Source organism: Equus caballus, chromosome 15 (genome assembly GCF_041296265.1).
Source record: "Equus caballus isolate H_3958 breed thoroughbred chromosome 15, TB-T2T, whole genome shotgun sequence".
Classification (NCBI taxonomy): domain Eukaryota; kingdom Metazoa; phylum Chordata; class Mammalia; order Perissodactyla; family Equidae; genus Equus; species Equus caballus.
The window spans coordinates 55,772,460-55,790,112 of record NC_091698.1 but is presented as its reverse complement, the minus strand read 5'-3'; the positions used below and the strand labels follow the sequence as shown (position 1 = coordinate 55,790,112).

The following is a 17,653-nucleotide window of genomic DNA, read 5'->3' as shown; positions in this document are numbered from 1 at the left end:
TGCCTCTTTGCCATTAGTATGCCATCTGTCACCAGTATTCACAAGAATGGAGTAGGAATTTGGATCAGTGATGGCAGACAGTAGGCTGGATAGATGCGGGAAACTGATGTGGATATGGTTAAGTAACCCAGGGCCACATTCACCCAGAGGATGTGCACATGTCTTTCTTTATGTGGCTACTTTAATATTGGTAATTATTATATTTTGATTTAATCTTAATATCAAGGAATATACATTCAATTGAGTGATAGAGATGTAATTCAACAAAAACTGTACCCATCCCTCTATTAGGATCTGTGAAGGAAATAAATAAAAAATATTTGATATAATGTGATCCTGTCCTAAATGTAAAAATTGTATGTCCATTTCCTGGATGTTGTGCTAGGCAGTGGTCATTTTATCAGCTCTTTTTTGGCTCGTTCATCCAAAAGAAATTTAAAGAAATGTGTTTGAAAGAGTTCATTAGAGATGTGATGATATATTTTTAATAGAATATGTTTTATTTTTTAAATTTAGAAACAACAGTCGTTATTTTCAGAAGAAGAAGAATATACCACCGGATCTGAGGTCACTGAAGATGAAGTTGGAGATGAAGAGGAAGTATCCAAGAAACAAAGTATTGATTTCTAAGTTAAAATCGAGTATCACAAACACGAAGGGGTTGCATTCTGAAGGCTTTAATGTAGGGAGTGAGGAGTTGGCTTTATAATTGACACGGTAGTGGTAGTATACTGTGTTTCTCAAAATATATGACTCACATCAGTGTACCTGAGATGATTTGAGTGACACTCAAATGAAGCATTAAATAATATTCATCGAAGTATGATTTTTTAAAATTGAAAACATAATTTAATACAACTATAGAATGATGTGTCAAAATTTTTCAACATGTTAGTATGAGAAATAGAGAAAATTGGTTCAAAGAGCATTTGAAGACTCGGGTATTTATAGGCATTTGAAAAAAGAATGTAAAAAAAAGATTGCAAGTTAGATAAACTGATTAATATCCTACAAGGCAGTAAACCCTTAACCTTCGAGGTTATCTTTTCTACTATCAGAAATCATTTGCATTTCTATTAGATACAAAAATCTGCTAGTTAACGTGAAAATTAACATCTGGGCCTTCAATCGATAGTAGATAGGGAAGTCAAACATGGGACATTCTCTTAGAGAATTAAATAATTCTTGGTGGGCTTGCTAAACAGTCCTCCAGTATGACATTGAAGGGACATGCAACCCTCCCTTTGTTTTATTTCCAAGTTTTACATAATTTTTCTTTACATGTTGAATCCCCCAATTAAAAAACTAGTCTTTTATCAATTATTTTTCAATCCTAATTAGTCAAGGAGAAAATGGTATTACGTTATCTGTTTTTTCACAGTTGAGATATAATTTGATCAAATTCACTCGTTTTTAAGTGTGTACATTGATGAATTTTTCATACAGTTATGTAATCACCACCAAAATCAACACCAAGAACATCACTCCAAAAAGTTCCCTCCTGTCCCCTTACTCTCAGTTTCTTTTCCCCACTCCCACTCCCCAGCAACCACTAATCTGCTGCTTGACATACAGTTTACTTTTTCTAAGACTTCATATAAATGGAATCTCTTGTGTCTGGCTTCTCTCACTTAGTATAGTATTTTCTAGATTTACCCATATTGTTTCGTCTAACAGTAGTTTGTTCCTTTTTATTGCAGAGTAGTATTTCATTGTATGGATATACCATAATTTGTGTCTCCATTTACCATTTCATAGACGTTTGGGTTTCCAGTTCTTGACTTATGAATAATGCTGCTATGAACATTTGCATACAAGTCTGTGTGGACATAAGTATTATTTTTCTTGGTTAGATACCTAGGAGTGAAATTGCTGGGTCATGTGATAAGTGTGTGTTTAACTTTATAAGAAACTGCCAAACTGTTTTGCAAAGTGACTGTACCATTTTGCATCTCACCAGCAATGTATGAGAATTTCTATTGCTGCACATTTATAACAATACTTGGTATTATTGATTTTTAAAATTTTAGCTATTCTAGTGGGGTATAGTGCTAAGCACCTTTCAAGTGCTTATTGGCCATTTGTGTATTTTTTTTTTTGAAGTGTCTGTAGAAATCTTTTGCCTATTTTTTAATTGGATTGTTTGCCTTATTATTGAATTGTAAGAGTTCTTTATATATTTTTGGATACAAGTCCATATGTTTTGCAAATATTTTCCAATAGTCTTTGACTTGCCTTTCCATTTTCTTAATGCTGTCCTTTGAGAGCAAATTTTTAAGTGTATGCACTCTAATTTTTTAGTTTTCCTTTTTTGTTTCATGCTTTAATAGCTAAGAAATCTTTGCCTACCCTAAGGTCACAAAGATTTTTCTGCTGCTTTCTTCCAGAAGTTGTATGATTTTGGCTTTTATATTTAAGTTTATGATCCTTCTAGATTAATATTTGTGTGTGACATGAATTAAGGGTCAAGCTTCCTTTTTTTTCCATAGGCATAGCCAGCTGTGCCAGAATCTTTTGTTGAAAAGACTGTCCTTTCCCTATTGGATTACCTTGGCACCTTTGTTAAAAAATCAATTGACCATTTTCATATGAATCTATTTCTGAACTCTTTTTTCTCTTCCGTTGATTCTTAGGTCAGTCATCATATATGTCAATATATCAGTACCACTCTGTCTTAATTTTTGTAGTTTTTAATGAGTCTTGAAATCTGGTGGTGTGAGTCCTCAAAAATTCTTATTTTGTTTTAGATTATTTTGGTATTTCTGGGTGCTTTGCATTTCCTATACATTTTGGAATCAGTGTATATGTAACTACAAAAATTCTACTGGGATTTCTATTGGGATTATGTTGAACTCATTTATCAATTTGGGGAGAATTGCTTTTTTTTTTTTACAGCAGTAAGTCTTCCAACCCATGAACACAGAATCTCTCTCCACTATTTGTCTTCTTTGACGTCTCCCAACAATGTTTTGTAGTTTCAGTATACAGATGTTGAACCTCTTAGAGCTAACATCTGTGCCAGTCCTCCTCGGTTTCGTATGTGAGTCACTGCCACAGCATGACTGACAGGTGGTGTGGGTCCACACCCAGGACCTGAACCTGTGAACCTGGGCCACCAAAGCAGAGTGCGCTGAACTTAACCACTACGCCACAGGCCCGGCCCCTGAACATCTTTTGTTAAATTTATTCCTAAGTATTTTTTTATGCTGTCATGCATGGAAGTAGGTTTTTCTTTTTTCAATTGTTCAGTGATGGTAAAACTGAAATACAACTGATCTTTTTATATTAACCTTGTATCCTGTGATCATGCTACATTCACTTAATTGTTCTTCCTTTGCTAATTAGATTCCTTTCCAGTGTGTATGCCTTTTCTTTGTTTTGCCTTTTTGCACTGGTTAGGACCTGATGTTCAATAGAAGTGGTGAGAACAGACATCCTTGCCTTGTTCCCTATCTTAGGGGGAAAGCATTCAGTCTTTAACCACTGAATGTGTAATGTTAGTTGTTGGTTTCTCATAAATGCCCTTTCTCAGGTTAAGTTCCTTTCTATTTCTAGTTTGCTGAGTTACAGTAAATGGGTGTTGAATTTTGTCAAATGCTTTTCTCCATCTATTGAGATGATAATGCAGAGGTTTTTTATTATGTCAATATGATTAATTACACTGATTTTTTTCGAGTGTTACATCAGTCTTCTGGGGTAAACTCCACTTAGTTATGAGGCATTATTCTTTTATATATTACTGTATTTGATTTGCTGATATTCTGTTAAGGATTTTTTGTTTGTGTACATGAGGGATAGTTGTCTGTATTTTTTTTTATGTCTTTTTCAGGTTTTCATATCAGGGTAGTACTAACCTCATAAAACAAGTTGGAAAGTGTTTCCTTCTCATTTCTGAAAGAATTTGTGTAGTATTTGCGTTATTTCTCTCTTGAATGTATGATAAAATTCAGCAGTGAAGCCATCTGGGCCTGGAGTTTTCCTTATGGAAAGGTTTTTAATAATGAATTCATTTTCTTTAATTAATCCAGTGCTATTCAAGTTTTATATTTCTTCTTGAATCTTTTTTGGTAATTTGGGTCTTTCAAGGAATTTGTCCATTTTATCCAAATTGTCAAATTTATTGGCATAAAGTTGTCCATAATATTTTTTATTATCCTCATTATCCTCTGTCTGAAGGATCTGTAGTGATGTCCCTTCCTCATTCCTGATATTAGTAATTTGTGTCTTACCTCTTTTTTTCTTGATCAGTTTAGCTAGATGTTTATTAGTTTTGGTGATCTTTTCAAGGAACCAGCTTTTGATTTCATTGGTTTTTCTCTATAGTTGTCTATTTTATATTTAGTGTTTCCTTCATTATAATTACTTTAGACATAATTTCCTCTTCTTTTTTTAGCTTCTTAAGATAGAAGCTTAAATCATTGATTTTTGGACTTTTCTTCTTTTCTGATATAAGCATTGAAAGCTGTAAGATTCTCTCTAAACACCGCTTTAACTATTTCCCACAGATTTAGATATATCTTGTTTTCATTTATATTCAATACAAAATACTTTCTAACTTCCCTTATGATTTTTCCTTTGATGTGTGTGTTGTTTAATTTCCAAATATTTTCAGATTTTCCAGATACTTTTCAGTTACAGGTTTCTAATTTAATTCCATCGTGGTCAGAGAACATACTCTGTCTGGTTTCGTCCTTTACATTTTATTGAGACATGTTCCAGATACACATGAAAAGAATGTGAGTTCTGCTCTTATTGGTGGAGTAGTCTATAAATGTCAGGTCAACTTGGTTTGATTGTCTGGTGTAAGCTATAATCGTGCTCAATTTCTGACTACTTGTTCTATCAATTAGTAAGAGAGGGGCAGTGAGATCTCCAGCTATAATTGTTAATTTACGTATTTTTCCTTTCAGATCCATCAGTTTTTGCTTGGTGTACATTAGAGCTTTATGATTAGGCACATATATATTTGTAGTGTGTTGATTATCATTATGACGTATCCCTCTTTGTAGTAAAACTGCTTGTCTTGAAGTCTGTTTTGCTTAATATTAATGTAATCACTCTAGACTTCTTTTATTTACTGTTTGGATGGCATATCTTTTTCCTGTCTTTTATTTTCAGCCTCTGTGTTTTTTTTAACTTGAAGTGCATATCTTGTAAGTAGCATATTGTTGGGAATTACTTTTTTTATCCAGTTTGACAATCTCTGCCTTTTGATTAGAGCATTTGTTGCATTTATATTTAATGTATTTATTGATATGGTTGCGTTAGTTTTGCCATTTTGCTGTGCATTTTCTAATTGTCTCAAATGTTTCTGTTTCTCTGTTTCTCCTTTCTTGCTTTTTTTGTGCTAAGAAAATAATTTTAGTTGATCATTTTCATTATTTTATGGGCTTTTTATTTTTCCTTGTATTTGGTTATTCTAAAGATTACAAAATGCATCTTTAACCTCATCACAATCTACTTAAAACTAATATGAATTACTCAAGTAAAATATAAGAACTTTAAAATTGTCTAGTTCCATTTGCCTCTCCTTTTTTGTGCTATTGTTGTCATATACATTCAGCCCTCTGTGTTTGCAGATTCTGCACACAGGATTCAACCAACCACAGATCAAAAGGCCTACGATGGTTCCATCTGTCCTGAACATGTACAGACATTTTTTTCTTGTCATTCCCTAAACAATACAGTATAACAACTATTTATATAGCATTTGCATTGTATTAGGTATTATAAGTAATGTAGAGATTATGTAAAGTATATGAGAGAATGTAGGTTTTATGCAAATACTACACCATTTTATATAAGAGGCTTGAGCATCTACAGATTTTGATGTCGCCAGGGATCCTGGAACCAATTCCCCATGGATACCAAGAGACAACTATGTCTTATACCTATATACATTATAAACCCAACAGTGTTATGACTTTTGCCTTAAACAGTTATGTGCAATTTAAAGAATGTAAAGGAACAAAAGAAAAATATACATTTAGTCTTTTATGTTTACCCACATTTGCCATTTTTTCTTATATCTGAGTTACCATCTTATGTCATTTCCTTTCATTCTGAAGGGTTTCTTTCATTATTTCCCATGGTGCAAGTATAGTAGCAGTGAAATATCTGAAAACGTCTTTATTTCACTTTTGGTTTGAAGTACAGTTTTCCTCAATATAGAATTTTTTTTTTCTTTTAGCACCTTGAATATGTCATTCAATGTCTTCTGGCCTCCATTGTTTCTGATTAGAAGTCAGCCGTTGATCATATAATTGTTCCCCTGCATTTAATGTGTACTTTTTATGTTCCTGCTTTCAAGATTTTCTCTTTATCTTTGACTTTCAGAAGCTTGACTGTGATATGCCTAGGTGTGGTGTATGCCTTTGTGTTTATCCTACTTGAGATTTGTTGAGCCTCTTGGATCTGTAAATTTATGTTTTTCAAAAAATTTGAGAAGCTTACAATCATTATTTCTTAAGTATTTTTTCTGCCCCTTTCTCTTACTTGTCTTTTGCAACTCAAATTACAAGTATATTAGACTTTTTTTTATATTGTCCCACAGATCTCTGAGGTTTTGTTTATTTTTCCTCAATCTTCTCTGTTTTTTGGATTGGATAATTTCTAATGCTCTAGCTTCACATTTGCTGATTCATTCTTCTGCCATTTCAGATTTTCTCTTGAGCCCATCTAGTAAATTTTTTCATGTCAATTCTGCTTTTCAGCTCTAAAATTTCCACTTGGTTCTTCTTTTATAGTTTCCATGTCTCTGTTGAGGTTCCCTATGTGTTCACTCAATAATACCATTTTTCCTTTGAACATATTTATAATAGTTGCTTTGAAGAATTGTCTGCTAAATCTGACAGGCTGGTCATCTCAGAAACATTTCCTATTGACTGCTTCTTTTCTGAGTGGGTCATACTTTTCGATTTCTTTATCTAGTAACTTTTGGTTGAAAACTGGACATTGTAGATTATCTTTGTGCAACTCTGAAATCTCTTTTGTTCTGAGAATTGTTGGGTTTTCTGTACTAGTAGGCAGTTAATTTGCCTGACCCAAACTGCAGTGAATGGTCTTTCTGCACTTGTTTTTTTGGCTGCTAACTGCTGCTTCTTTAGCCTGCCCCCAAGGGGTCACACCAGCCTGTGTAGTTTAGTGGTTAGCCAAGGACTTGGACAAAATTTATATTCAGGTTTTGGGGCTTACTTGCTTAGTGGTTCCCTTGCTTTATGGGTTCCCTCTAGATTTCTAGTTGTTTTTCCAGTCCCAAATCTAACCTCTGACACCTCAAGCTAATAAGGCTTCTGCTGTCATAAGCTTGAGCCGTATGCAGTTTGGGGAAATCATTTAGTCAAAGGCACAAGAAACTCCCACATCTCACCAAGAGCAGTTCTGTCTTGCGAGGGTCGACACCCCACCTTAGTTTCTGCTTGCATCTTTAGCTGAGCTTCCTGGGGTCTCCCATGCACTTGCATAATTTAGCACTCAGCTAGGAACTTGGGCAGAGTTTATACTCACATTTTAGATCTCAGGTCTTCTGTGACTTATTTGCTTCCAAAATTTTCCCTTCACATTTCCAGCTTCTCTGTTGCTTTGAACTCTATCATCTTCTCCCTGGAGCTCATAAGGCTGGGGAGGTTGGGAAGTGCCCTTAGACGAGAAAGCTACAAACTCACAGTTCTTACCCCTTGCATCTTTCAAATGTAAAGTTCAACTTTCTACCTACCTCTAATTATTTGCCAGTGCCTGCAGACGGTTGTTTATAATATTTTTGTTTTGTTTTTATCATTGTTTTCTTTGGAAGGAATTGTCTGACCTCTTCACACTGCCGTTTATCAGATGTCCCATCCTATCATGTCTTTTAGCAATTTTATAACACTTGGTGATCTCTCAGTTTAACAAAGAGACACACGTCAGGGACCCAGGGCTTGCCTGAACCTATCTAGCAAGCAAATAAGTCTATCTAGATTATTAATATCATTTTGTTTTTATTCTAGTATCTTCAAGGTTTTCTGTGTAGCATGTTTTACAGATTCTCCATTTATAGTGGTGATATAAAGTTTCTCTTTTAAGTGATATGGCAAAAATTCTGAAGGCGGTAAATGAATAATTGATGTTTGGGAAACAATGATCCAGTGTATTATCTTTACCTTCAAACATTGTCTTTAGAGAAATGCTTCTATCTCCTTCTTCTTTTCTGCCCCTCTCCTTTCTCTACTAAACTGTCAGCCAGAATAAATTCAGAATATTGACTGCAGGAATGCCCTAGCCAGAATACAATTTGTCCCAAATCTGCTTCTTCCCAAGATCATTTCTGTTCCACCTCTATTTTTACCTTCTTAGCCCTACCTCCTGCCTGAGCAAAAGACATTTTAAAGATTTTTTTGTGAGTTCTTCTCTCCTTGCATTCTCAAATTGTATTTTTCTGGCTTGTTATTTTTTATATAAAAAACTTGGATTTAGGAGATGACTCCACTGTCAAATTAGATTCAGAAAAATAAATATGTATAATTTTCCCCAATATTTTTCTATATTTGATTTCATTGGAACTTTGAGTTCATTGCCCTCATTTTTTCCCCAAAGGTTTTCACCAAGTAGAAAGAAGAAAAGTAATTAAAATGAACCCCTAGAGAGCAATTTTACTTTGACTTCTCCATATATTTATTTTTTATGTAGAGGTAATTTGTTAGTTTAAAAAAAAAATGATTTTATTCTTTGAAAGTAACAAGTGCATTGGAAAAGTGTACGGGACTTATGCTCATAACATTGACCTTCCGTTATCAGGAAAAAAGGAGAAGCCAAAGAAGCTCACTAAACAACCAAAAAAGCAGATGTCTTCACCCGGTGGTCAGAAGAAAGAAAAGGCATTGGAGAAGGTAACTAAATTATCTGTTATTCTGAAGTTCATATTGAGAAATAAGCAAGCAAGTATAACTAGGAAACATCTGAAAAAGAATATCAAATACCACATTTGAATGCTAGCAGTGTGAAAATGAATGTAGAAGTTCCATAAAGAATAATTAAAGATCCCTGAGATACAGTGACAGATGAAAAAAGGAAAATGCAGAACAGTATGAATATAGTGGCATATTACACTACTATTTGTGTAGAATAGATCAAGGAATATATATGAATTTCCTTTTATATACATAAAATATCTCTGGAAAGCTACACAAGAAATTGATATGGTTGGTTTCAACTAGGAAGAGAACTGAATGTCTGGGGGCAGAGGCTTTTTATTATGTGTGCTGTTTGTACCTTTTGAATTTTGCACCAATATTACTTATCCAAAAAATAGGATGAATAAACTTTAAAATAAGATATATAGACTTGAAAATTTTTAAAGATAGTATATTTTATGACCTTTTAAAATAATTCTTATTTCCCCATGCCTTCGAAGGAAGGAGTAAAAAGCCAGGTAGGAATCAGAGAACAGTAATAACCACTAGTGGCTAAAAGAGAAATCATGGATTCCAAAAATATGTGCGAGGCTGGGCTTGAGACAAATTCCACACAATTACATTGGACGGGTTGTACATTCATCTTCGTGTTAAGTACCACAGGCACACGAATGGGTGAATTCTAAAAGATTGCATAAGCTGGGGCTTCCAGATCAGACGGATAAAGCTGGGTTCAAATTCTAGGTCTCTTTCTCTTTGGACAAGTTTCTCAACTTCTCTGAACCTCTTTTATTATAGAGGTAATAATAGCACCTGTCTCACATGGTTGTTGCAAGGCTTAAATGAAATAATACTTACAATGCTCTTGATACAGTACCTAGTACTCAGTAAATGTAAACTCTTTTATTAACTATAACACTAAGCAGTAAATACATTCTAATTGGGCCTTAATGTTGTCTGCCTTTTTTTCAGTCAACTTCTAGAGATGTGTCTCCTTTCATGTGAGTATTGTTCCTTAATCCAATCAGATGTCCACCCTTAAAGCGTCAATGCTGATTTTTTAAAAATTTTTTCAATAGTGTAAGTATGCAGAAGAATAAATGGGATGCTACAAGATCTCTGAGATTTAACCAGGATGCACAAAGAGAAGATGGTAAGTTTCATTATTTGAGTAATATACAAATTAGGAGTAAATAATGATAGGAATCTTTCATATTATGAAGTATCCTAAATAGCTTTAAAGGTTCCAGCTGGAATAAGGCCTGTAATTAGCACATTTCCTTAGGTATTAACCAGAATTTCATTATTCGACCATCCCAGTAGATAATATATTGTTTTATGTACCTGTGGTGTTTGTTTGTATTTTTTATTTGAGGAATATTAGCCCTGAGCTAACATCTGCCGCCAATCCTCCTCTTTTTGCTGAGGAAGACTGGCCCTGAGCTAACATCCATGCCCATCTTCCTCTACTTTATATGTGGGACACCTACCACAGCATGGCTTGGCAAGCAGTGCTTAGGTCCGTACCCAGGATCCAAACTGGTGAACCCTGGGCTGGTGAACCCTGGGCCGTCAAAGTGGAACGTGCAAACTTAACCACTGGGCGACCAGGCTGGCCCCTGTCGTGTTTTTTTTTCCCCCATCCCAAAGCCCCAGTGCATGTTTTTATATCCTAGTCGTAAGTCCTTCTAGTTCTTCTATGTGAGCCGCTGCCACAGCATGGCACCTGACAGACAGGTGATGTGGTTCCACAACTGGGAAGTGAACAGAGGCGACTGAAGCAGTAAGAGCACCAAACTTGAACCACTAGGCCATGAGGGCCAGCTCTTCCTGTAGTTTTTAGGTCTCTCAGATTGATTTTTGCCCACGACTTTCACTCTAAAGATAACTGAATATGTTTAGGCTGATGTGCAGTAATCTTAAAAGCAGCACAATTTTCCATGTATGACCCATTTGTCCACTTGCAGCCTAAAATTCTTCAAAGATAAATAAATGTATGTGTTTATAAAATAATATCCAGTGATATTTGCATAAACTCTTGACACTTGCAGCCTTCTTTAAGAAGTGAAAGTTATAAATCATCCTCATGAAAAGTAAGGTCTATTATTTTTTACCTTCAGATCAGCGGCGGATGTCTGAAATTACAGGGCACCTAATAAAGATGAGATTGGGTGATCTGGACCGAGTCAAGTCAAAGGAAGCAAAAGAAGTAAGAATTATGTACTAGTGTACTTTGCTTGCTTAGACATGCCTTCCTCCTTTATTTTTATCATGAAGAGTATAAAGATGTTTTAGGCAGAATTTTAAAAGAGCAATTTAAATATTTTTATATTCTGTACCAGTTAGCCAATTCATTCACATATAAGTTTTCTACTATCTCTTGTTATCCATGGTGCATAGGTCCTCTGTAACACAGATAACAAGGTACGTTGTCACTGCAAGTGTCATGTCACCCCAAGAGTAGATTAACTGTACATTGCTGACCAAATGCTGGTTATCCAGAGGGTTACTTTCTGGAAGTTGCTGATTTTGATCAAGTCTGCATGCTTCTTAGATGTTATCTCTGAAATAAGTTGTTATCTTGTTGAAAATGATGACTAGAAATACCTATATTCTTATCAGAATTACATATTAATCATAACTTTAGGCATTATCATTAGTATTGGTATTATGTATTCACAATACTCTTGCCCCTAATTCTTGTATTCAAAACTTTACTTCCCTGTAAAACTTAGTAAAAATTTCTTCTTTTTGAAAGGCACTATTAAGAGGATGAAAAGACAAGCCATGAACTATGAGAAAATATGTGTAAAACACTTATCTGGTAAAGGGTTTGTATCCAAAATATATAAAGAACTCTCAAAACTCAATAATAAAATAAACAATCCAATAAAAGTAAATAGGCAAAAGATTAACTATACACTTCATGAAAGAAGACTTACATGTGCCAAATAAGCACATGGAAAGATGCAACATCACTAGTCACTGGGAAAACCTAACTTAAAACCTCAGTGAGATACCACTATACACCAACTAGAATGTCTAAAATTTTTTTTTTTAAACATGCTGGCAAGGATGTGGAGCAACTGGAACTCTCATATATGGCTAGTAGGGATGCAAAAAAAGGAATGGCCATTTTGGAAAACAGTTTGACTGTTTGTTATAACGTTAAACGTTTAGTCACCATGCAGATCAATTCACACATGTTTATAGTGGCTTTATTCAGAGTTACCAAAAACTAGAAGCAACCTGAATGTCCTTTACCTGGAAAAAATAATTAAAACTGTAGTACATTTAAAAAAGAATGAACTGCTGATACATGCAAAACATAGATGAGTTTCCTATACGTTATACTAAGTGAAAGAAGCCAAATACAAAAGACTACAGACTGTATGGTTCTATTTACATAGTGCTCTGGAAAATGCAAAACTATAGGGACGTAAAATAGATGAGTGGTTGTCAGGAATTGGTGGTGTCGAATCGGTTCGCTTAAAAGAGGCACGAGGGGCTGTTCTTGAGGTGATGGGACTGTTCTACGTCTTCCTTCTAACGGTGGTTACACAACTATGCATTTGTCACAACTCAGAACTGTACACTAAAAAGGGCGCATTTTACTGTAAGTTATACATGTAGATTATAACTCAAAGAAGCTGAATTTTAAAAATAAAAATAAAATTACTTCTAAGTTCAGAAGAATGCCATTTTAATAAAGCAGAGCTTCTGTTGATTCCATAAAGATAATAACTTAATTTTGCTCCTTTACTCTGCAGTTTGCAGGAGGCATTTATTCCAGACTCGAAGCGCAAATCAAGGCCTCCGTACCAGCCAGCGCGCGGCAGAGCAGCTCAGAGAAGAACACGAGGTACGTCAGCATCAGCGAATCCAGAGTGCCATTGGCTTTGAAGTGACTTTTTCAGGGAAAATCATGAACACGACAAGCACACAATTTTGGTTTGGGTTTTTTCTGTTTCTAGGATTAGATCATCAAGACATAGAACCAGATTTTAACTTAAAAGTTAAAGGGTTATAAGCGCAAAATTTAATGAAATACAGTTTTCTTTAAGTTTTCTGTTTATTGAATCAGCTCTGTTCTGAGCCAGCTACTGATAAAAATATAAGCTATAGTGCTACTGTGAATTAGCAGAATTTTTATACTGTTTATAGGTTATATATTCTTACTTTATATAAACCATTGAAGTTTTTCTCATTCCTTGTTTTATTTTTCTTAATAAAATCTAATTTGGGGTACTGTGCCATTTTACATCACAAATTTTCTTTTAAAGAGTAACAGTTACTGAGATTTGATCACTAATAGCACAGATCCAAATGCCTTATCTGCAATTCTGAAATCCAGAAAGCTCAAAAAACCAGACTTTTTTATTATTTTTATTGAGTCCATAATAGTTTACAACGTTGTGAAATTTCAGTTGTATGTTATTACTTGTCCCTCACCATGTATGTGCTCCCCTTGACCCCTTGCACCCACCCCCCAGCCCCCTTTGCTGGCAACCACTGAACTGTTCTCTTTGTCCGAGTGTTTGTTTATCTTCCACATATGAGTAAAATCATCTGGTGTTTGTCTTTTTCTGTCTGTCTTATTTCACTTAACATAATACCCTCCAAGTCCATCCATGTGGTTGTGAATGGGACGATTTTGTCTTTTCTATGGCTGAGTAGTATTCCATTGTATATATATATACCACATCTTCTTTATCCATTCTTCGGTCAATGGTCACTTCGGTTGCTTCTATGTCTTAGCTATTGTGAATAATGCTGCAGTGAACATAGGGGTGCATAAGTCATTTTGAATTGTTGATTTCATGTTCTTTGGATAGATACCCAGTAATGGGGATAGCTGGGTCATATGGTATTTCTATTTTTAGTTTTTTGAGAAATCTCCATACTCTTTTCCATAGTGGCTGCACCAGTTTGCATTCCCACCACCAGTGAATGAGAGTTCCCTCTTCTCCACATCCTCTCCAACATTTGTTATTTTCTATCTTAGTGATTATAGCCATTTTAACAGGTATAAGGTGGTATCTTAGGGTAATTTTGATTTGCATTTCTCTGATGATTAGTGATGTTGAACATCTTTTCATGTGTCTATTGGCCATCTGTTTATCTTCTTTGGAGAAATGTCTGTTCATATCCTCTGCCCATTTTTTGATCAGGTTGTTTGTTTTTTTGTTGTTCAGTTGTGTGAGTTCTTTATATATAATGGAGATTAACCCCTTGTTGGATATATGGTTTGCAATTATTTTCTCCCAGTTGGTGAGTTGTCTTTTTGTTTTGATCCTGGTTTCCTTTACCTTGCAGAAGCTCCTTAGTCTGATAAATCCCCACTTGTTTGTCTTTTCTTTTATTTCCCTTTTCTGAGAAGATAATGGTGTTCAGTAAGATCCTTTTAAGATTGATGTCGAAGAGTGTACTACCTGTATTTTCTTCCAGAAATTTTATAAAAAACCAGGAGTTTTTTAATACATTTGTGGCAACTCAAACCTAACCTGAGCTACTGTGATGCTTATTTATAGTTTTTATTTATCCCACTTAACGTAAATGTTTGTGTGTTTCACTGAAGGAGCACTAATATGTTTGATTATGGTACACTGCTCCAGATCCATAATATACAATATATGTATCATATCGTCTCCCAAAAATGAAAAAAAAAAATCTGTATTCCAAAATACATCTCACTACAAGGGTGTTTAAAAGTAGATTATGGAGGGGCCAGCCCCGTGGCTGAGTGGTTAAGTTCGTGCTTTCCACTGCGGCAGCCCAGAGTTTTGCCAGTTTGAATCCTGGGCGTGGACATGGCACCACTCATCAGCCCATGCTGAGGTGGCGTCCCACATGCCACAACTAGAAGGACCCACAACTAAGAATATATAACTATGTACCGGGAGGTTTTGGGGAGAAAAAGGAAAAAAATAAAAATCTTTAAAAAATGGATTATGGAGCTACATGAGGTTTCATTGAACTTTGATACTGTCAATCAGACGTAACCTAAAGCAGCAGCCACTTCCTATACTTTAGAAGCACCTCTGACCTTCTTTTCTGTTTAAAAAATCTAGGTCTAAAAGCCGTTTTGGTCCAGGGCGTCCTGCATAAAGCCTCTTAACATACAACTAAAAAGACAGAAGACACACCTCTGGACATCTGAAATTGCTCACTTCTTCAGGATCTTCAGAATGATGACTTCTAAATGTTTTAAGTTATTTATTAATTATTCTCGAAAACTACATAAATCATAGTGCTAAGGGAAATGTGTAGTTAGGTCTTATGAAATCTAAATTGTAAATACAAAACTTCTTAAATCTAATTTTCCTTTATTGTAATGCTAGGCATTGTAAAAAATTAGTATTTACAAAGTTGCATAGTTAAAACTCCTAATATTTGTTATCCTTTATTTATTTAAAAGAGAAGAGGCCTAAACTCTCAAGTAGCTAAGATTTTTTAGGACCTTAAAAAATTAGGGGAACACAGCGGGTAGTGGTACCATGCATGTGCACTGATTGTAGTGTGTCTTTGGGGCTGTAAATCTTGGGATAGCAGTGAGAACTGCAGTTTGTGTGATGAAATTCCTAGTGATGTAAGTTTGCATGAATATTAAGGAGTGACAGATCTCAAGACTGTATTAAATAAACTTTCAGGGTGAGGCATTTCCTGTGTTGGGCAGAAGGGTTAATTTTTTTCAGCATTATTCATGGAAAGCACAATGTTAATCCAACTTTTTTTTTTCTTTCAGTTTTTAATGCCTATCTATTGGTCATCTGAGCTGGAATTACTGATTATTACCTCTTCTGTGATGCTTGTGCCATTCTGAATTTGTTAAAATACCCATTGATAGTTTTAGGATAGTAAATCATTTCAGTTGTATGAGACAACCACTGTCCACTTCTCAGGGCTCTAAAACCCAACCGTATTTCTGTAGCCATTTGGAGATATCTAGAAGGAAAGATTCCCAAATACATTTGATGGCTGAAAAATTGCAGATATTCAACAGAAATCAAAATAAAATTCTATTCTATAGATCATGTTTTAATTTTTCTAACCAAGCAGAAAGAGTGCTCAGGGAAAATTTGTTCCAAACCATAAGCATATAAAAAAATTGTGTGTTTGGAAATTACTTATATGTAGGTCTCTAAAAAACTTTAAGACGTGCTGTTTCTATTTTTAGTTTTCATTTGCCTTATAATTGAAATTTCTTCAATTTATTTACAGGACAAACTTTGGTATGTGTGATGGAACAGCAGTTCCTACTGAAATGTTCAAGTGTTACACTCTGTTTACACGTACAGAAATCATTATTTTTACTGAGTGTTTTAGTTGATAAATGAAGCTAGATGTTATTTGATGTTATATGTATGGCTTTGCTAAGGTTTTTGAATTTTTGTTTGGAAATTTTGTTCCAGTTTATGTATTTTTGAATTGTTTGATATTTTTGAAATAGATTATAAAATTTTTATTTTCAAAGGAAAACGTTGTGTAGTACATGATTGGTAAGCCCTGTTAAGTATCAGAGTCTTGTTTAGTTTATTAGATTCTCTGATTAAAAGGATTTAGATTTGTACATGTATATAGTGCTGTGATGTAAGAAGAGGGAAAAGAAGAGGAAAATATGTTCTTGATTTTCGACTGATGGTAACAAGGCGAATTGCTTCTCCTTGGGGGGACTGTACCACTGAATTCATTTTTACAAACCAGAATTTATCAGAATTTGATTCTCTGCAGAATGTGCTTTTTGTTTTGTTAATGCCTGTCTGTAATACGTAGCACAGGTACCAAAAACTTATTAATCAAACTCTTAAGAGCATTACTTTTGCCAACTACTTTGAGGTTTTACCTTACATTAATTCTGGATTCACATTTCTTTAGTTGAAATAAATGTTAATGACAAAAGTTGTTTGAAAAGTCCCTGATCTGAACTTTCCATTTTCTCAGAAAGGTCTAGGTGGATCGCAGGTTTTCATGGAAAAGGTAAACTTTATAAACTTTTCTAAAGGTTATTTTAAATGAGATTATCCTGGTAAAGATTCAACAAAACATTTAAGGGATAAAATACTGCAGAAAAGATTATCTGGTAAACAGTGCTGATTTCACACCGTTGTATCATTTTGTGTGTTATTTTCCTACTTCAGAAACTCAGCCAGGTATTGTGAGATGTGCTAATTGCTTTGGAAGCTGAGGCTGAAGCCCTATCATGCTAATTTGATGAAGGCAAATTTGTTTATTTTTCATTGCAGTAACATTGGTTTATAGCATTAAATAAATTTCAAGTGTACATCATTATATTTCCATTCTGTGTAGATTACATTATGTTCACCACCCAAAGCCTAATTACAGTTCATCACCACACACATGTGCCTAGTCATCCCTTTCACCTCCCCCTGCCAGCTTCCCCTCTGGTAACCACTAATCCAATCTCTGTGTCTATGTGTTTGTTTGTTGTTGTTTTTATCTTCTATTCATGAGTGAGATCATACGGTATTCTTCTTTCTCCCTCTGACTTATTTTGCTTAGCATGATACCCTCAAGGTCCATCCATGTTGTCACAAATGTCAAGATTTCATCCTTTTTTATGGCTGAGTAGTATTCCATTGTGTGTATATACCACATCTTCTGTATCCATTCGTCTCTTGATGGCACCTAGGTTGCTTCCAAGTCTTGGCTATTTTGAATAATGCTGCACTGAACATAGGGTGCATATATCTTTACACATTTGTGTTTTCGTGTTCTTTGGATAAATACCCAGCAGTGGGATAGCT

At 34.8% G+C, this 17,653-nt stretch overlaps 1 protein-coding gene across 16 annotated transcripts in view; it reads left to right on the top strand.

Annotated features, from left to right (window-relative positions):
- The window catches only part of SANBR (SANT and BTB domain regulator of CSR), a 54,263-nt gene extending 37,080 nt beyond the window's left edge, over positions 1–17,183 (top strand). For 9 of the 16 annotated variants that reach the window (XM_023619058.2, XM_070235446.1, XM_023619053.2 and 6 more), the window contains 8 exons: positions 517–616; positions 8,773–8,864; positions 9,389–9,406; positions 9,861–9,889; positions 9,968–10,041; positions 11,009–11,097; positions 12,659–12,750; positions 14,960–17,183. In XM_023619058.2, the coding sequence (XP_023474826.1) occupies positions 517–616; positions 8,773–8,864; positions 9,389–9,406; positions 9,861–9,889; positions 9,968–10,041; positions 11,009–11,097; positions 12,659–12,750; positions 14,960–14,996 (531 nt within the window). In that variant the 3' untranslated portion in view covers positions 14,997–17,183. The remainder of the gene's footprint in view (positions 1–516; positions 617–8,772; positions 8,865–9,388; positions 9,407–9,860; positions 9,890–9,967; positions 10,042–11,008; positions 11,098–12,658; positions 12,751–14,959) is intronic. The other 7 variants (XM_070235445.1, XM_070235449.1, XM_023619056.2 and 4 more) reach the window with 1 other exon arrangement.
- Positions 17,184–17,653: the final 470 nt, after the last annotated feature.